Raw genomic sequence first — 21765 nt, 5'->3', positions numbered from 1 at the left:
ATCTCAACACAGTCCTGATTATGGTAACTTGATTTATTCACCTTAAGAGAAAGGACTGGATGAGAGTAGAAAATTTCACACAAAAAATTATCCAGATTTTAACTGGGAAGTAAATGAAAACCTTGAACACATTCAAACAATATAGATATTCACCAGAAAAATACCAGTTGTGAAGAAACATTACTGGTCACTTCAAAGAGCCACTGACATGAGAGCTGAAAGGACGACACAGACTCCAGTTGTTTGGGATGGTGACTCCGTGCCATCAATCCACACGTACCATGAAACAGAGCCTTCTGTAGCCAAGGAACCAGACGGTCCATGCCAACACCATACTGTAACATGTACAACTCCAATCCCAAGCATTTATGATGACAACATCAAAACTCTCCAGGAGCTGCTATGTGTTCTTTAAATGACCCTAGCCAGCTTTGTACCCAGAGCTGGCCTCATTTCTCTTGGCACTAACAATTCACAGGTCACTGAGAGAGTTAACTGCCCTGGCCCCGAGTTACTCTGGGGTAACTGGGTTACATGGTGTTAAGGGAAGGTCTCTCTAAAAGGCCTAAGAAAAAAACCCCAAACCTCCATTGATTAATAACCTGAAAGATTTCATATCAAACATTAAAAGCTTCCAAAAAGGTGGAAATGATAGGACTTATTACAAGAATGTTTAGGCAACTGTAACTTCCATTGCACTTCTCTCAAATGTGCCACAATTCAGTGAAAGCTGGACTAGAAGCAGGCCCCCAACCACCAAGATTTAATTTAAAGAATCTTTTGCGACACCTGCCTCAACAACATCTGGCTCCTGCTGCCGAGTGCCAATTCCCGGCAGGCTATAAACCCACCAATTAGAAGTCATGCACTGAAAAATTAAATTTCATTAGTGGAATGGAATTTGCAAGCTCAAGCTGGCAAATCTACATCGTTTAATAAATCAGCACGAGCCTACAAGCATTCTCAAGAAATCTTCTCAAGTAAGCTTAGTGTAAGCCACTGCAGAGCTGCTGGAAACAGGATTCACTATATGAACATGTATCAGCTAGAACAGGACCGACAGCTCTCTTTCTCATCTCAAACACAAACCAGACAGAAGAGATCTACATTTTTTGCAGAAGTAGAATCCATACATGCCATAATTTTTCTGGTTTTTTTCCTCTCCAGAACACAGTAATATCAACGAACACATCCTTGATCTGACCTTAGAAATTCAAGGTTTGATGTATGACAAATCAAACAGGTTTTAATAAAAAGATAACACATCTGTGAGAAATGTGAGTAGGCTGCTCATCAGCATTAAAGGTTTGTCAGTAAACAGATTCTTCTCCATCTTAAAAACACAATCAGCTCTTTATACATGCACCAAAATAAGACTGGATATACATCCTTAAGACCACAAGATTCAAAACACCATCAATCTCTTCTGAGTGAATGGCACTCCTGAGATTTCTGATAGGGCTGTAATAAAAGCCTGTGGCACTTGAGAAACACAGGTGGTAAAGGGGAAAAAGCTGCAGCCTTGCTCCTGGGAATTCTCAAATCATAGCTCACATCAGCTCTGAAATGTCTAAGTAATAAAACAGAAGTCAGGAAACAGAAGTCCTATTGCTGTATGATCCTTTTCATTTCTCAGACAGGAGTGCAAGGAGAGAGATAACGCTTCGTCCCTCAGATATCTGATGGAGTTTTCCATTGCAATAAAACGGACACTGCCACAACAGACAACAGGTCCTGTAATGTGGCCTGTCTGAATGGAAATACTGCAAGACTCAAGGTACCAGAATAAATATTTCTTTGAGACACTCTATACAGAGAGTTTCACTCCATACTAAGCAGGGCACAACTTGAAAATAGGGTGAAAAAGCTGGTGATATATAAGGCCACAACAAACAAATCTTGCTTTGCTTCACATCAGGGCCCAGGTACGATCAATAAGAACAATCTTTACTGTAGCTTAAATGAGCAAATTTCTCATTATTCATACATGGCTGTTATTTGAGGGAAAGTAGTTAGACCATTCCAGACAAGTTTTCAAGTGCATGCAACTTTCTCTCCTCTTGCTGAATCATTTACCTTTCTTCTCCTGCCTGAAGCCTAAAGGGAATCAACACGACTAGAACTGGAAACCTTTGCTCACGCATGCATACACACAACACACACAAGTTAGACTACCTTGGCAGAAATGTGAGCAGATGGGCTGCCATTAATGAGATGACTTACAGAAGCCTACCCTTCAAAATGAATGTTTGATAAAAGGGAAATAAAACAGGCTTGCTCAATATGCTAATTTTCCCCAATACAACTATACCAGGAAGAGTTTTTATTTTTGTTTTTTAAAATAAGAGTTTTACCAGATGTGGTAAGTTTTATGGTTCCTTGGAATGGTCAGTGGGATGCAGTTCTGGCTTCTTCTGCCTTCTGATGCTTTTTGGGGCTCCTGACAGCTATGTAATTATCAGTTGCTAGACAGGCAGTATTCTGTGGATCAGACCTAGAGGGTGATACAGGGAAGCTAGACTCATACAGAAAGCTTGGAGAGGAGCAGGGATCACATCTCAGCTCAGTTAAGTACAAAGACAAACGCTCCAAAATGTACTGGTAACATACCTTTCCTCAGGTAGCATCTGTGTTTAAAACTACACTGCATACATCATCTTTGCTTAATCTATAGTTCATCTGGAAGAAAAGTAGATTAATTACCTAGTTTTTAACCCATTTGCTAACTTGTGGTCTTTCCTGTGAAACTGATACTGCAAGAACGTGCAGGGCAGCAAATCTTCACACAACTGTTTGCTACTTACAGCAAGTTGTGGAAGTCGATAGAGTACAAACTTTACATTTAGCTACAAAAACTTATTACAGCCACATGTGTAAAAAGCTGTCTGCTGGGGGAGAAGGTCAAGAGGATTTGGACACAAAGAAGGCAGAAACAGACTCTGACCCTACATCCTCCTACACCCTGTTACAACCAGAGTATATGAACTCACCATACCACATGTAAAGGTTGTATAAAAATATATATATATATAAAAAAATACCACTGTGGCATCTTAACCTAGTGAGAATGAGCTGGCATAGTAATTTTTTCCTGCCTTCCCATGAGGAACAAGTTGCACATTTTTTTTTTCTAGAGTTTCTTTTATCTTATTCTTCAAAAATAATACATAGGGTTTGCTTAACCATGTTGGGATCAGAAATACTTCAAGACACATACACTGCAATTCAATTCCTTATGCAAATCATATGACACTGCATCTCTTTTGTGAATGGATAAACATGAGTTTTATAAACTGGGAAAAAATCCTGGGGAAGTTTACTGCAACTTTGAATTTCACAGGGAAGCGAGAATTAGTATCTGAGTAAATTAGCTGTTATGCAACGGGACATTTTGGGTATGTATGCATGCTGTGCATACTGTCTTGCAAAGGGTGACATCAAACGCCTTCTCCAGCCTTCACAATTGCCTCTATGTCAATGCTCTGGGAAAAGCATTTTAGGAATATTGATGCCTGCCATACTAAGTGAAATCCAGTCCCCAATTAAAGCATACCACTAGTGGTGTGACTGTCCATGCATGTGAAGATTTGCTTTCCATTAATACTTGTACAGTAGTATTGGATTTTGCAGAAATTCATTTAATGGGGAAACAAAAGGAACACACACACACACACTGCAGAGGAATTCTTAAATTGGAGGTAATAACAGAAGAAAATAACTGTGGCAGCTTTACCAAAAGATCTACAAAAACATTTTAAAATTTGTAATTTAGCACTGACAAGGAAAAACACTTTTTCTTTTCCTTTTTTTTTTTTTTGTAATTTTCAAAATGAATAGGTATCTGAAAATATATCTAATCACTTCAAGCTGTCACCACCCACCCCTGGAATCTGGAGGTGGAAAAGAGGAGGAAAGGAACTGCTGATGATGGAAATGCTTGGTTATTTGTTCATTGTCAGTGAGCAGGGACAGAAATAGCTCTTCCAGTGTGCTGAGATGATGCGTACATTTGTTCGTCTGAGGGTCAGCTCAGCTTTTTCAAAGCTAAATAATGCAAGATGCTGCTACTACTGCAGCTAACTGGGAAGTTTAAAGGGTATAAATTCAATGAGATTTTAAATCCTCAGTCTCATGGAAGTCCTTGAAAATGTCAGCCTAACACATCCATCATTACCTAGTGTTCCATCTACCTAATCCAGAACTTCCAACAAACGAAGTTTTTGTCATGTCACACCATATTTGGCGTAATCTTGAAACTCCATGTACTGAGACCAAAAGAATTGTACTTTCACTGTTTATTTTTAAGCTTACTCTGATAGATGCAGAGAAAGCCATCTCAAAAACAGATGCCAAAAAGGGTCAAAAAAGAGAGGTACAGTGATTTTTAAGACAGTCTTGTGATGTCCATTTCTAATTTTAAAATGGAAGGACACTACCTCTTTCCCTTACTCTCAATTGCCTGGTAAGGAGAACACTTTTTACATACAAAAAATATTTTGAAGTTGTAGATGCAGAGACAGGAATAGCTTTATGTCCTCAACTTGAGCAAACAAAACAGACCTTTAAGGAAAAATATTTTTAAAAATCTAACTGTGACTTCACAGAAAATAAATAAATAAATAGATAAATATTTAAATAACCTAAACCAAACAAAAAAGCAACCCCAAAACAACAACCAAACCAAACCAAACACCAAAAAGCCCAACAATGCCTCCTCTCCACATTTTAGTGGCATTTCCAGAATGGCTATATCAGTTCCAAGTCTTTGGTACTTAACTGTATGGGAAAAGTTAAATACAGTCACATCTCATCTCCCTAGCTGATAGTAGCTTTCTACAATTACCCTTAAAGGCCATTTGATTTGATAATATATTCACCACGCTATAAAATTTACATAATGTTTTTCAATGACTTATTAATATATAAATATTAGGGAAAAGATTGAAAACTTAACTCAAATGTTCCTAAAACATGATGGTGTGCTATTTAAAACCAGGAGGGTGGGGTGAAATCAAATGGAACCTCATCATCGCACAAAGCACAGCCAGAGAATACAACAGGTTGAGTTCTAGACTAGCTGCACTGAAAATCCTGGAGAAGTGCTCGGTATTCACAAAACCAAAAATGTATAATTTTCAAATGCAAGGAAATAATTATTAGAACTGCCCTTCACTATACAGAAAGGGAAGGAAATGGAAGGGGTGGGTGATGGCTCCACTATTGAAAGCTGAAGAGAAGAATTCCAAGACATGCTTAGAAACATGTAAAGCTCATTAATACCTCACAAATAAACCTCAGGACTTCTAATGCTTTTATACAATGGTTAGCTTGCACCATGCTCCACACAAAGCACACCTTTTATACATGCAAAACTGTCACCTCTGAAATCCCATCCTTTATGTTTTATTAAAAAAATAGAAGGGGAAAAGTTTGGACATTCTCCATTTTTACCTGTTATGTCTGGAGAAAGATTTTTTAAAATGGTCCAAAAAGAGGTGTTGGTTGTTTTTTGGGGGTTGGGTTTGTTTTCTTCAGGTCAACAACCATTTCTCTATTGCAAAGCAATAAAAAAAACCCCAAAACAACCAAACAAACCTAAATTAAAAGTAATTGCAGCCTGATTGACTAATAAATTTGGGGCCTAGACAGACATACTCAAACCTGTTCTTTGTGGAAAACTATTCACTTCTTTACAGCCTCTTTTCATTGGCAGTGGCTCTGATAATTTTTTGCTCTTCCAAAATGGTTTCATCTGTTTCGATGACAATCCCTACCTTCAGCATAACTAGCATTGACACCCCTGTGTTATGGCTCAGCCAATTTTATTTGCCTATCTAAGACTTAAGGTAACTTTTCATGCTTAGGTACACACCCTAAAACCTCTGTAAAATCTCAGTAAGGTTTGCCATCTACTCTGAAAACCCAAGATGAATAGCAATGAAGCTATTCACCGAGATTACTGTGCAGCCTAGAACTTGGAAAATGACAGCATCTCGTCCTATGAGCTCTGCTCCACCCTGTGACAAAGCTCTGCTGAATTCTGTTGTGTTCAGTCCTATTCTGTACAGCTAAACAATGTTCTGTCACCGATGGGGATGAATAAATTGTACTCTATGCCAGACACCGAAAACTATGGATACCTGAACACATAAAACACAAAAAATATATTCTCAACGTTAAGATGAACATAAGTGAAATGTATGGTTTTAAGGCCATTTCCTTTGCTTTCTGTTTTGGTAAGTTTGGTGCTTAATTCTCATTCAGTGTCTGGAGAGGTCCAAAGAACAAACTATGAGAGATCTTGACTTACATTTTTACTATGTAAATGCCAACTGTATTTTGTGCTGAGAGGTTACAAGCTTAAAAATACAATACAGCCAGTCGAAGAGCAATCAACCAACCAGAGGAGTTACTATCTATGAGAAGAAAATTTACTGCGAAAAGCTTGAGTCAGGTCACACCAACAAGCTCTTTCACACTCATATGTAGACAAACAACCAATTATTTTTTGTGTCTCTCTAATCTACTTCAGATGAAGAGTCCAACACTTTTCCTTAGCTCCTTATCAGTCACTGCATACATGCCTATAGCTAACATTATTTATGCTATGTTTTTTTAAGTGTCTGTCATCAAGTGGGTCTTTGATGTCAAGAGACAACAAATCTGGATAGAGCTGATGGATGTTTTAAGTCCTTTGTTAGAGGCTTGATAGAATAATTAAACTGATGCTCTGTAGTGGTAATTAGGGGAGAAAAGAGAGCCACCAGCCAGTCTGGGGGATTCTTAGCAAGTAATTTAGCAAGCTGTGCACATATAAAACACAAAGGCCCAGGAAATATAAGCGGAGTGCTTAGTCCTGAAAGAGTGGGAATCTAGAACTGCTGGAGACCAGAGGTATGTTACTATACAGCATTTGAAACTGCAAGAAAAAGAATAAAGAATGTGTACAAAATTCAGTAACAAACAAGACTCGAGGGAAAAAATAGAGATATCTCTAACACGAGTCATTCATTTTTGCTTTAAAAACAACTTGGAAAGATCCAGAACAATCACAGTTCTCTGTGCCGAATGGGCATAATACATTACGAGGTGTTTAGGGGCAGCTAACAACTCTTCCATCAGAAAGCATTTACATATGCAATAATTCTTCATAGAGAGCTCCATTTTGTTCTCATATCCTCAACACATAAAATAAAAAATTATGGGAGCCTAAATTCATATGACAACCTGGCTTCAAAAACAAAGACCAAGTGTCTGTATGGGTGCATGCATGCATGTTTCCCTATTAATAAACTGCCTACTGTGTTGGGCTCCTGGAGTAGGCAGCATATAATTATATTTCTCTAATGACTTACCAGCATATACAGGCAACACAACTAGTGCATACAAAGAGGGCATCTCTAGTTTGTCCAAAAAAACGGTGAGCAGGAATTACAGGAGACTGCTGTTTCTGAGAGGTGTCCTGAGAGCACTTATGGACCTCCTGACCCACTGAGGAAAAGAAACGTGAGAGTTCTTCCCTTGAGAACTAAGGCCATCTTCGTTCAAACCTCTCATGAAATAACAAAATGGAAAGTCTAGCTACGCTAGCTAAAAAACAGGCCAGGCCATAAAGAAATATGCCAGCCACAAAAAATGCCTTCATGACATTTCAACATTTATGCAAAGTTTCTGCTAATCCAGGAATAGAGAATGCCACATGCAGAGTAAAGAAGTAAAGCTGAAAGGGCAGTCTCCCTCCTTTGGTGTTTTTTCTGAGAACACCTGTATTCATCTGCTTGGGCCAGCAAGCAACAGAAGGAACCCTCCTGGCTTCCTGAATAAATACAAACGGTGTTTACAATGTGCAGTGCATGGTTGGAGAAGCGGCATGTGTTAACCAGAGAAAAGCTTCAGGTAATGCAACTAAGCTGTACTCAATGCCTGCCTTACCCCTGGTTAGTACTGCATCAGGGCATTCTGCCCAATCTCCCTCAGAAGCCTGACAATTTGAATTTTAAATACTTTCAAAGATCAGAAGCTCCCTTTACAGATTCAAACTTTTTTTAAAAGTTATCTATTTTAGTTAGAATAAACAAAATTAAAAAGATCAATAAAGTAAATCTTTCTGACAGGGGACCTGACTACACAGTCAATAGCAATCCAGCAGTGCCTCCAGTGCCTTGCAAGCATCCATGAAGCTTCATGTGCAGGGACAACCTGGGACAATTAGCAGTACATTCGTTACCTCAGAGCCAGTTCGGTAGGGGATTGTTACAAGGATATTCAACCACTCAAGGAAGGGGATATTCTTTGCCAGGACTTGTGTGTTTCCCAGAATACTGTGCATTTTCTAAGCCTTTGCAAGTAGAACCTTGTCTTGGGAACCACGGGAATTAGCCGTTAATGCTGTTCTCATTTCAGCAGATATCCTGCTAATGCAATTGTCCTCAAACCCCAAAATCACTCTGCCTTTTCCAGACACCAAAACCTCCTGTGCACCTCTTCACCTGCAACGTGTCCTGCTTCCACCCTTGAAAATCCTTTAGCTTTGCCAACACAAACATTTCTGGAATATACAAAGAAACATTAAAATACACTGAAAATTGCCATTAAAACCACATTGGGCTTTTATACATTGTTCAGTTCTGTGTACAATTCATTAAGCAACTACATGCCTCTTTTTAAAAGGAGCAGCTGCAAAATTTCCAGTCTGCTGCACAACAGTGCAGTGAAACCGTAAGGGCTTACCCCCAGATTTGAAGCATAGCTTGCTGCAAAATACAAGAGACTTTGGCTACTTTTAATAAATCTGTATTTATAAAATATTAACACAAAGTGAAATAACGAGGTTCAAAATGGATTCCAAGATGATTTTTCTCTTCATTTCAATCTGCTCAGCATAAACTGCCCCTGAACAATGACCAACTGTTACAGTATACAGAAATTGTTCCAAATCAGGAACAAACATCTGGCTGTATCAGCTGTCTGAAGCTCCTTCTTTTTGCAGGTTTGCAAGTGAACTTTAAAAGCCTAAATTGTGTTATAAGATTTTGCCTACTACTTCCTTCTTCAAGGCAGACACCATTAGCAAAATGGAATCATACAGGTTGGAAAAGACCCTTAAGATCATTAAGATCAACTGTAAACCTAACACTGCCAAGTCCACCACTAAATCATGTCCCTAAGCACCATGTCTACACATCTTTTAAGTACCTCCAGGGATGGCAACTCCACCAGTTCCCGGTTGGCAGCCTGTTCCAGTGCTTGACAGTGCCAGAGGGAAGTCTGTTGTATTTTTCAGTGTTCATTTACATCTTCTTGGGAAACCAAGAAGTGCCATGGAACACACAGAATGAACGAACGGCTAACAAAGTTCTCCAAGCTTAGAAGAGATGCAGGGTTTTCAAAATGGGAGATATTTTGAAGATTTTATTTTATCCATTCTTTTTCCTACGGCAATAATCCAAATACTTTAAGCTATGGCAATTTATTCCTATGGTAATAATCCAAAATATATCAATATTTCTTGTTTAGTGTTACATCTGCCCAGACTTTTAAGTTACTACATCATCCATCATACCCTATAAAAAAAAATTAAAAAATCCTAGAACTGGGTTCCAGTAACTACATTAAAACAAGTTCCAGCTGTTATTCTGCTACATCATCAAATCTGCCAAAGCTCTAGCTTCCAGTAATCACAGGAAATCAAGATTTTTTTTTTTTTCTCCTCTCATCATTCTTCAGCTTTCTTTTCTGCTAGTTCCCTACCTAGTTCAGCACCCTCACAGCTAATGCCTATACCTTACTCCCAGTTTGAATTTATCAGGTTTTAAATTCCAGGTCTTGCTTCTTGGTATCCCTTTGATTACCAGGTGAAAGAGCTTTTCACACTTAATCAAGTTACCTCTTTGTTGTCTTTTGGATACATTAATCAATTTCTTTAAAAAATCCCTTACATTCACATCTCTTTCTTGCCCCTAAGTGTTTTTTTCAGTTCCTACACACAGACCCATGCTTTTTATTATTAATAATACAGAAAATTGAGAAAATGTAATGGTTTGGGCAAGAGGATTAAAAATTGGATATGTAATGCATGCAGTAAATGAATGCAGTAAAAAACTAAGACAAAAGAGGTTAGCATTTCTTTTTACTTATTTTAGTAAATTCTAAATCTAGGGTGAAAGTTCAGGACAAAACAGAAAATTCCTAGCTTTCACTAAACACCTTTTTGGCCAGAAAAGTTTTTCAACTTCCTAAAAAACATTTCCCGACTCTTAAAATGCTTCAGTCTCCATCTTGATTTCCTGTGATTACTGGAAGCTAGAGCTTTGGCAAATTTGATGGCATAGCAGAATAACAGCCGGATTTGATTCAGAAAATCAGATTGAAAGTAGAAATGTGAAAACAGTAAAAATTCTATTATATAATTTTATTTACTAATTCTGGGGTTTTATTCTATTTAAATTTAAGAGGAGGAGGGGGAAGAGGAGGGTGAAAAGGCAATTAGCTTTCAAGTAAGGGGAAAAAAATTTGAAATATGACATTCAGTTACAAAAAATAATGGATTTGCTGTAGCAAAAGGAAAGTCAAACCAGGCGAGCCCTCAGGTCTGGAATGCTGATCCTGCAGTGACCGATATGCTTTCAGGGAAAGACCAACAGAAACAAGCTACACTGCACGCTATGGATTGTGCAATGCAGAGGAAAAATTGTACAAAGATGAAAAAGTGCTTCCTGACCCTTGCAGCAATGAGCTTACTCCTTGAAGCATGAGATTTGATTATCTTCATCTCAGTGGGCACAGCCACGAATATCACTGTATACCTTCTAATGTCCAGCATGTTCTATTTGATAAAGGGACAATAATGTAAGAATTTCTAGACCACTTAAATTCTGCAACCTGGGAAATTATTGCAACGAGAAATCTATAGCAAGAACATGTACAAACAGCATCAAGGGCATTACAATACCTTGGCATTTAGATCTTCTCTGCCATGGAAAAAATGTCCTGTAAATTAATTACGTCTAACAAAACCACATGACAATTAAATTCCCCACAACAGAAAAGCAAGAAAACCCAGTGAAGAAGTCGTTTATCTGACAGAACCTTTAGGACAATCCATATATCTGACATGTGGCATATACCCCTGTCTGTCATAAAACCTGAGTGCAGATTTTTGCAAAAGTCCCTAAACATCACCCATCAAAACAATCAAATATGAACATTGACAGTTGAACATCTGTGTCCTGATCAACAATACACTAAAAAAGATGTCAAGAACAATATGCCTTAACTATAGAATAACTTCAGGCATGCAATGATACTACCTTATGAACATCTTTAAACTACTGCTCCGTTGGCAGCACTGCCTTTCCTCAGTGCACACAACATTAGTTTATCGTTCCTCTACAAACCTCTTCACCAGCTTCAACACTAAACAGTTTCAGTTGAAACTGTATGGAAATAAGGAAACAAGCCTGAGAAGCTGTACCAGTTCTGCACAACCCAGGTAACGCTGCCAAGTACCACTTTCCACCAGGAATGAGACTTTGAAGGGGTTTTGAGGATAGGAATGGTGTCACATGCTGAGCAGAGGTACAGAGAACTGGGCATTACAGGCACAGGTCACAGGGGATTAAGGCTATTTACGCAAAACGCTGAGTTCAGATTCTTACTTATGACAAACCCTAGGTTTTAATGAACTCAAAATCTCCCATTAAATTTACTAACTTCAGTTCTGGAAGGATTTTTGGATCTTGTTTTTAATTTTTATATTTATCTGCAACGTTACTGCCTCTCAGGAAAGCCAAAAGTCTGTTACATGGACGTTCCTTCTCCCCTGAGCGTATATGTCATGCACTGAAACTTGAGGGAAGATCAAGGATACATCAGCTTTTATCGCTACTAGAGGAAATAGGAATGGCCTGATCTTTTCTAATCTTTACAAATTTGTCAATGTTACAGGCACTTGGAGTGTCAAAGTGCCTTACCCTACAGGGGGAGAAGGATTGACCAGTGGGTAACAGCTCCAAGACACAGAAGATGAAAAGCAAATCATCTTGTTAGCCAAGATATACAAAGACAGCTATTACTGAAGAAATCAGAATTACTAGGTTTTGTGCAAGATGAGTGCCTTGGCAAGTACTCAGTAAAGCCGTTCTCTTCAATGCCTTTTTAACAGCAACAGTAGCACATGATTAAAAGATGTATAGTCAAATATCCCACTCTTTTCTGATTCAGAGATTTCATTGAAGGGGCTTATAGGCATGTTTTATTCTAACTTCCGTGTTACTTAAACACTGCACCAACCTTCCTCTTAAGTTTTAGCTCCTCTGCTCTGCATGCCCACCTCTGTAAAGCAGTTACCATATGCTCAACTCACAGCTTGCACTGGAGCTTTCTTTACTTACACAAGATTTAAACATACACTTCAAATGCTTTGCTGAAGAAGAGATGAATTTCCAATCATGACCATTTTGGAACCAAAGCCAAAGAATTAAGAAGCCCAGCACTTGGATCTGGGGAAATACAAAAGCAGAAGTGGTGGCATGCCTTTAACACTTTATTGCAAGCCCTTGCTGGGATGAATGCATGCTTGAAAGGACCAAAAAGAAATGGTAAAACATCTTCCTGTTGCCTGAAGGTATTTAATACAGTGGAGCAAGGGGAATATAATCAGCATTAAAGTGTTCTTCATAAATAATGGACAGTCTAGCAGCTTTTATCTACTCTGCACTTCAAGAAAGTTTCTACTGCTGAATATTTCATGAGCAAAAGGTCACTTATTGTGGCTTTTAAATTATACAATTCAGAAACTGTAAGAAAAAAGTTCTACGTTCAATGCAATAATGACAAGTTTTGAATGTCTAAAGAAACACTGGCAGCCTAAATACATATTTTGAAACCTATCACATACAAAGTACCAGGAACACCTTTGCCCTAAACCGTAACTACTGATTTTTAAACCATCCAATCTTATTCAGCAATGCAATATTTATTTTTAAGTGAAGAATGAACCTGAACGTACATTTTCTTAAGTGTCAGTTCTAGTTTGCACTTCTGAACAAAACACACCGCTGATCACAGGTCATTTAAGATGCGCATCTGCGACAGCCGTTTTCAAGAAATCTGTTTTCTGTACATTATTTCAAAGGTGTATTTTATTACAGCATTTTAAAACGACAATTAGACTTCCACATAAACAAAACCATTAAGGAAACATACTGGTGAACAGGTGAATCATCAAGAGATGAGTTAGAGGTAACCTTAGCTCTGTCCCCTGTGAATATAAGCTACAATGCAATCTTATTGCCACATCCAGAGACAGATGCTCTGTGGGTGTAGATTAGCATGACTTTACAGAAAGTCAGTCGTGCTACATCTGGTTTCTATCAACAGAAGCACAGTGCACTTCTCAGCGTCAAATCTTCTTCATATAATGTCACACACCCATGAAACCATGGGAGCCTGCTGCAAACCGGCACACCTAGCATCCCAGAGACTTGCAGCTTCAGCAATGCCAAAGCAAGTGGCTACAGAGCATTAATGGGTAACATCCCTTAGCCAGAGCTATCCTTGAGGAATTCTTCAGTTTTCTTTCTAACCCCACACTTCCAAACCATAGAGATACTCCAACCAAAAAAAAAAAAAATCCCCAAACCAAACAAATAAAAACATGACAATTCATTTTCTTTCTAAAAACTTGGGTAGCCAAAATAGCTTTCCTTTCATGTTTTATTCATATGGTAACTGAGCCCCACCCCAAATCCTGTTATTTTATTCACAGTCTCAGCTTTAAAACCAAGTAATAAAAAAGTTTAAACATGAAAAGACGTATCTGCAGAAGTTAGAAGTAATCAGAACAGTACCATACACAGCAAATCTTCTACATACTAACAGCCTCCTGTGTGTGGACAACGTACAAGTCTGTCGCAAGAGAGGTTTATTTATTGAATGATTTCTTATGACACAGTAACGAAGTGAGACACCTTGCTAACCTCTAACCTCTAGCTCAATCATTCTTCTTAGCAGCAAATTGCCATGCGAGTCCCATGGAGTGATGGGACATACACAAAAATGCCACGTGCGAAGCTGTACTTTGGATTTTAGATATTTTTTTGTGCATTTGTAAAAATAAAATTTATTTTTAGCACTTAATTCAAATAGACTTACAGCTTTGTTAAGATGGCACGTCCCTTCTACATTTACTGACAGAAAAATTCAGACAGACCTATCATGCGTGATTTGGCATTAAGACACCTCCACTGCAGCAGTAAGGTTATTTTAAGGGAGACATGTCTGCTACAGTCTGAACCTTACACAACACATCACCATTGCCATACATCTAAAATAGTCGCTAAACCTTTTATTTATAGACATAGTGAATGTGCACCTTAATAACTCTGGTTTACTTAGGATGGTATTCAAAAGTAAACATCACATCTTTTATCTGGGTCTGTCAAATATGGACTGTCAATTTGGAAGCTGCAAGCAAGGCACAGGTTTTACCCTGACCCGTTGCACAGTCACAGATTTTTCCTTTGGTCAGTAAATTCTCTCAAGACGTTGCATTTAAAGGCTTCAGATGTATTAACAGCCAAATCATACTTTTAAAACAGAGCTTTTGATGTCTGTTTCAAAGCTAGCAGGAACAAGTATCAATGATACCTGTAGGCTTTCTTGCTGCCTTTTGCATTGCTTTTCTCTTATTACATTTCATGGACTTGGGTGTAAAGATTAAAAAAAAACAAAACCCAAATCTTTCTCAGGGAAAAAATTCAAAAGAAAGAAAACGTCACTGAAGGAAACAAAGCAACTCCGTTGTGCCCCCTGCTTGTGCAACAAAAAAATGAAGCTTGTGGTAGTGCTTGCCAAAACAGACTGCAGCTGGATCCAAAACATTACTGATGGGTAACTGAAGTTTACATGTATTGATACGAGTTAAACACCAACACTCTAGACTAATGAAGATACAGACATGCTCTTCTGTTTGATAGCATCTAACGATTCATCAAGGGACTGTAATCAAAGCCAAAGACAGCTTGTTTACTCTGTATCAAAATACAATATTTCATATCACGCTGTTAAGAATAAATGATACATATATCATCTGGTATTTAGATAGCGCTTTAGATATTTAAGAGGAAACAGGATATGTCAGTTTAGATGAGCAATCCCACAAAGAATGACTCATATAAGACAACCTATGGACAAACCCATGGAATGGTAAGACCATGAAGTCTCCTATATCAAATCACCTGATGGGAAGTGAACTGACCCCTCTATAAATGATGCAACTGCCCTGTTTCATATAGAAGAGATTCAAAGACCAGGTGCCCATTTCTGCTGCTCCACCCTCATCCCTGGTATGCCCACAAACTAGTAAAGAGACACAGAAAAATAGGCAGTCATTTTGAGTGCCAGTGTTCAATGCGTAACCATATTGAGAAACTATTCTCAGAAGAAAATTCTTGCATTGAAATAAACTTTAGGTATCACTGAACTTACTCCATGGTGCTTAGAGGTCAAACAAACAGGTCAACTTACGTAGCTCTCCTACTTTCAGTATTTCACACAGCATCTTTGTCAGCTCAATGCTGCTTCGGCCAAATGGGCACTCATGCTTGTCTTCTCGACTGCTGTTCTCCAGGACAATCTGAAGGAGGAATCAAAGTAGAAAATAATCAGTGTGAAGAACTCGTAAGTTTAAGTACTATCCTCCACATTAAACATTTGCAAGATATACCAGGCTGAATTTAGGAAACTGTATGCAGAGGCTCTCTTTTCCTAAACCTTAGCCCTCCCCTGAGCTAAATGACCTGTGTCTGAGGCAGTCAGAAACACAGAAGCAGTGCTGCTCTATAGCCAACTAGGAAGCTTTGCCGTTCCTATGCAACATAGCTGTTCTGTCCCACCCCTGGCGTGGAGAAACTGCAGTAGAAGCCAAAGAGAAAGAAATAATTTCATTTCAAATTTGCCAGTTAAAGGACATTAGTTGTAAAGATTTATAGACATGAGCACAGATAGAAATAACTATAAAAAACCCAGTGGGAAAGAAATAGCATAGCTGGATTCAGGCTCCAAAAAGGTCCATGTGTCAAAAATCAAACTGAAGTCCACAAAGGAAGAAAATGTGTGTATTTTCTCTGTTATGGATGAAATTTGTGCTTTTGTGCAAAACATTTCAGGGAACTATCACCCTTGCATCAAGTCTATGAATGCCGCAAAACCAATGCAAGGAGAGCCTTTGTATTCTCTGTTCAGTGACACTGCAAAATAAATGGGAGAAAAGAATTCCTTGCATGTTTTTACACCCATTAAGTTCTGCTATATCAGATACAGTTCGCATAAAGTTTTCCCTGGCACTACAACTACACAAGAGATTTCAATGTAGATGAAAAAATGAGTTATAAAAATACTATAAATTTCACCGAAGCTGTTAACCTGAAGAGAGAGCAAAAAAGGGGTTGGTAAAAAAAAAAGAAATGGTCAAAACAGATTCACAGTAAGAGTTGTCTCTGCAGTAACAAACTTTGCACATTAAAAAAAAAAGAAAGAAAACACATCCTAAACAGCTGCTGCATAGCCTGGGGATGAGGGACAGAGGAAGAAAATTAATTTCAAAGGTACGAGATTTTGCCAAGCACCAGAGAACGTCAGAGGCTCTCTAAATACTCTTCACAAACAGGTGTTTAGACATTGCTCTCTGCTTTGCATTCCTCCTGTCTCCTTAGCTGCCATCTTCATTGGGTTTTTGCTTGTTTGGCTTTTTTGTTGGTTGTGGGTTTGGTTTTGTTTCTTTGTTTTAAATCTTTCAATTTTGGCAGCAAAGAAAGCTTTGCAAAAGGCACCAAGGCTGGAACTTCACCCAAAACCAGGATAGGTTTTAGGCAGTTGGAGGAGAGGACCGATGCAATGCTGGATGCCAGCAAAAGCCCCCTTCCCTCCCTCCCCAGATCTTATTTGTGATTGTTTCATGTTCTTTTATGTGCAGAAGCCTTCAATGTGAAGCAGTTACAGGTAAAAGTGAGAGAAGAGAGAAACCCCAAAAGCAAGTAGGAAAGTTACATGCTTCACATATCATGCCAAAGCCTCTTCACCAAGCATCTATTTTAGTCCTACTGTACAAAGGGCAGCCTCTAGCTGATACCCTGCTCCCAAGCCATCACCAGGTAAACAGATGCAGAAGGATGGTTGCTGTCTGTGTTGTGAGAGTGGATAATTACTTTGTTTCATTTTCCAGTGGCGCTGGTGGTTTTCTTAAATCACCTAGCCTTCCCACAGAAGCTTAGAAAGTCATTAGGGATATGATAAATATTTGACCTTTACAAATTTTTACTGGGCTTTTCCAACAGGACAGTGTCAGAATCATGTTTCACCAGGCTACCAAGAGGAGTTACTTTTCCTTCTAAAAGTTTTGGTTTAGATTACATCTAATTGTTCCATGTCATCTCTGGATAACAGCTGTACCAAATCAAAGAAACACCCCTGCATTTTTTGTTTTACGTTGCTGCAGCCACTGTTCAAGGAACATGTGAATATGACTTTGCATCCTGGATGAGTCATCCTGCTTCAGTCTCTTTCATGGAGGGTAGTGCTACATTTCCATGCCCAAATGCAGGAGCGATGATAGAGATACACACACACAAGTGCAATGTAAAGCTGTGTCTCAACACCTTCCTGAGATCACTTCTCTTGTTTTATTATTATCGTGTTTTATCTCTCACATAATAAAATATCTGAAAGGTCTTTTCCAACCTAAATGATTCTACGATTCTATAAAACCTGCACATTGGAGCAGGGGGCTGCTTTGACACAGATTTAGATACAGCAGAGAAACACTGGTAATAAAATCAACGGAGAGGCAAAATGAAAGGGTAGGGGGGAAGGGAAGGGAAGCACTCAGATCAGCATTCCTTCTTGCTTCTGGCAAATGCATTTTGTTGAGTTTCACATTAACCCGACATATTAACATTTCATGAGCACATAAATATTTAATGGTGACACCATATATGCATATAATGTAAGGCAGAATTACAGCAATCAATAAGAATGCCAGAGAAATAGTTAAGGCACTGTGTATTGCTATACAGCAAATTAAATGGCAATTTGAGTAATCAATATGTAAAGCAGCCTTGAAATGATCCTCAGACACACTCTCTACAAGCATCATCATTTAGCATTTGCTGTGCAAAATAAGGCAGAGTTGACATGCTATATTTCTGTAAGAAAGGAAGATGGAAGGCGCTTTACTACATCTAAATATCTATAGGCATATTTGACAGATACGATCCTCTGTAAGAAACAGCAACAGTAAAAAGGGAAATTAAAAAAAAAAAAAAAAGAAAAAAAGAAACAAAAGAGGTTCTTATAAATACCCAAAGCGAAATCATTCCTAGTCTTGGCAACAGATTTACAACATTCATTATTATATTTGTAATATTCTTTTCACGACTTTGCGACTCATATCCTGTTCCAAAGTAAAATGCTATAAATATAGCTGATAAGGGCATGATTTTAATGTTATTTCCTTTATCACTCTGGTTACAGAGGAGAAATAAGCAGGGAACATACACGTTTACTTCATAAATTGGTGAAAACAATAGCAGGGACAGAATCATAACACAGCTCTAGACAGAAGACACTCCTGTACTTCTGCAGAGCATACTGCTGGCTTGATTCATGGTTCTACCACAACAGTTATCTTACCAAAGAAAGGAAAGTAGTGAGGAAGTTGTGAAGCCCACACAACCTTCATTCAAATGGGGGTCTATCATTAATGCTCACCAAGCGGCTGTACCCTATTATCTTCCTCCTCTTCCCTCTCACAAATCTGCAGTGAGTTGCAGATCCACCAGACATTTCAGAATTGGTAGGTATGGTGGTTAAATTATGCTTGGAGGATACAAATATTGAAAGGCAGAAACCATGGACATTGCAGAAGACCAATTGGCACCACAGGAGAATAAAATCATTTAGGTTAGAAAAGACCTTTAAGATCAAGTCCAACTGTAAACCTAATACTGCCAAGTCCACCACTAAACCATGTCCTTAAGTGCCACATCTACTGGGCAGCCTGTTCCAGTGCTGGACCCCCTTTCAGTGAAGAAATTTTTCCTAATATCAAATCCAAATCTCCCCTGGCACAACTTGATGCTGTTTCCTCTTGTCCTGTCCCTTGTTACCTGGGAGCAGAGACACACACACACACACACACACACACCCGCCTACAGGCTCCCCTCAGGCAGCTGTAGAGAGCAACAAGGTCCCCCCTGAGCCTCCTCCTCTCCAGGCTGAACCACCCCAGTGCCCCCAGCCACCCCTCATCAGACATGCTCCCAAATCTTCACCAGCTTTGTTGCCCACGTCTGGACATGCTCCAGCACCTCAACGTCCCTCTTGCAGTGAGGGGCCCAAAACTGAACACAGGGTTCCAGGTGTGGTCTCACCAGTGCTGAGTACAGGGGGACAATCACTGCCCTGGTCCTGCTGGCCACACTGTTTCTGTTACAGGCCAGGACGCTGTTGGCCTTCTCGGCCACCTGGGCACCACTGCCAGCTCACATTCCATCTTCCTTCAGTCCTACCTTGATTCTGGTTTGCCTGGCTGCCCTTTACTTCGATATTGAGAATCTACCTCTGCCAGTTTTTCCTTTCTTTAGTCCTTGCAAAGCTACAGAATTGGGAAGGTCCAACATGGAAATGTAGCTTCTAATACACTAGATGTTACACAGACAAAAACCAAAAGCAGCTCACAGTTTTGTACTGTAAAGCTACACAGTGCAGGGGTACTAAATGCTGCAGATCCTTGTCTCATCCTCTGTTCCTTTGATCAATAGTATCCATTACCATGAAGCAAAGCAGAAAACCACCATGATGTGTAACACTCAACAACATTTTTTCCTTCTTTAGGGAACAGCAAAAAATCCTCAAGAGAAAGAAGACAAAAGGGAAAGAAAATTACTAAGGGAGGACAGCCAGAAAAGTTTGAGTGATGAAAGACATTAATGAGCAAGACAGGGGAGAGAGCTGATTTTTTTTAAAGCAAATCATTCTTAAAACAAAAGAAAACAACTGCAGCTCAGAAAAAGGAAGGAAAAAAGAGAAAGTGAGAGAAGCATAGAATGAGGACAAAATGGTATCACAAGAAAAATGAGATGAATTGACTAGCGGAAGAGCAGAAAGGAACATGTATAAAAATGTTTTTAAAAATGCAAGGAGGTGAAATTTTTAGGAAACCAGTATAATCCATTATCTTGACATTTCTACAGATGAAACTCTGTAGCCTATTAAGGCATGGGAATTTGACAGTATTGTACTGGAATTCAGATCAGTGCAGTTTTTGCTATTTTTAAGTTACCTACTACGTATATTTCTCTTACCTTATTTACAAATTCCTGCTGTAAGTGGAAGAGAAACATTCCCAATTACCAAACAAAACCAACCAGTGATCAGAAACAGAAATGAAGGGTTGATCATGTTCCCCAAGGTAGACATTTTGAGCAGTGTTGGTCAGCAGCTGCTGAGAGCTGAATTTCTTCTGGTAGTTAGCCATATGAATTGCCTGAAGTACCCTGTTTCCTCTGAAGTGAAAAGTCTTTTCAAGAAGGGCAGCCCTCTAACGGCCAATCGTCCAACAAAGCACTTAGATACAGAAAACAGTGTTCCTCCTTAAAAACAACAACCTAACATGTTCTTTAACTGGAAAATCTTTTTTACTTCCTGTTGTGTTACAAACAGCGGTGCTCAACATTACCCAAGACAAGCTCACCTGCCTTTACAAGATATCTACTAATGGCATGGACAACAAAATAAAATAAATTCAAGTGTCATGCCAAGATCACAGAAGAAGAATGCAAAATCTCCAGTAGGAGAAAAAAACCCAAACAACCAAAATCAAAAGATTTTCTAACTTCACGCCCATCACTACCTCAGGAGCACAAAAGAGATTCTCAGGGAGGCAAAGCACTACATGAAGAATTTTCTACATTTGACTACCACCGGCTTAAAAATCTGCATCAGCTTCAATAATGAAGCTTATACTTGCAACTAAGAGTTAGACTGACAAAAGGCTAAGTTTTGAAGACAAGTGTATCCAAGAGCTTCTTCCTCAAAATCCAGGAGGATGAAACCACCAGATAGAAATATTCCTCCTTCACTGGGAAGGAATATTGACTTAGCTGATACTTTAATCTCTCACATTAAATATGAAATTCGCTCAACATATACTGCCCACAGCAACTGCAGATGTAATCCTCAGGTTCCTGAACCAACCTGAGAGCCTGGCAATGGAATAGAGATTCATTGTGATGAGGAAATAAATACAAAAGTGACGGGAAAGACTCAGTATAGCTGCATCAATACTTATAATAAATCCCTCAGCAGACAGTTCAACAAGCATTACTGCACTATTAAAAAGGAGCATTTCCCCAGACCCATTTTGTAGTACTATCTAAAATGATCCTGGCATTAATAGAGAACAAGTTCTCTAGCAGTCTGCTGTGTATTAGTATCAGCAGGTTCAGAAAGTTAGTGAAGAAGGTAAAAACCTCCTCAGACCCAAAATGAAAAGTCCAGCAGCATTTTAATACCCAAAATTATTACAGCAGGGATTCTCTTCCTTTTCTTGATGCTGCTTTTCCTAAGACTCCTTATCACATGAGGCAGGCTTCACCATTCCCTTTTCATTCAGATGCATTAAGGAACTCTAGGAAGCAAGTCCTAAGGATACGTTTCCTCAGAAGGATAAGGGACTTTACTGCAGACAGACTCAGTTTCCATTCA

At 38.9% G+C, this 21765-nt stretch overlaps 1 protein-coding gene across 4 annotated transcripts in view; it reads right to left on the bottom strand.

Moving 5' to 3' along the window:
- The window catches only part of ELMO1 (engulfment and cell motility 1), a 310364-nt gene that overhangs the window by 134575 nt on the left and 154024 nt on the right, over positions 1-21765 (bottom strand). For all 4 annotated transcript variants that reach the window (XM_040591563.1, XM_040591561.1, XM_040591564.1 and 1 more), the window contains one exon: positions 15529-15637. In XM_040591563.1, coding sequence (XP_040447497.1) covers positions 15529-15637 — 109 coding nt within the window. The remainder of the gene's footprint in view (positions 1-15528; positions 15638-21765) is intronic.

This window comes from Falco naumanni, chromosome 4, assembly GCF_017639655.2.
Source record: "Falco naumanni isolate bFalNau1 chromosome 4, bFalNau1.pat, whole genome shotgun sequence".
NCBI lineage: Eukaryota > Metazoa > Chordata > Aves > Falconiformes > Falconidae > Falco > Falco naumanni.
The sequence above is the reverse complement of the archived record's forward strand: the minus strand, read 5'-3'. Positions and strand labels throughout refer to the sequence as shown.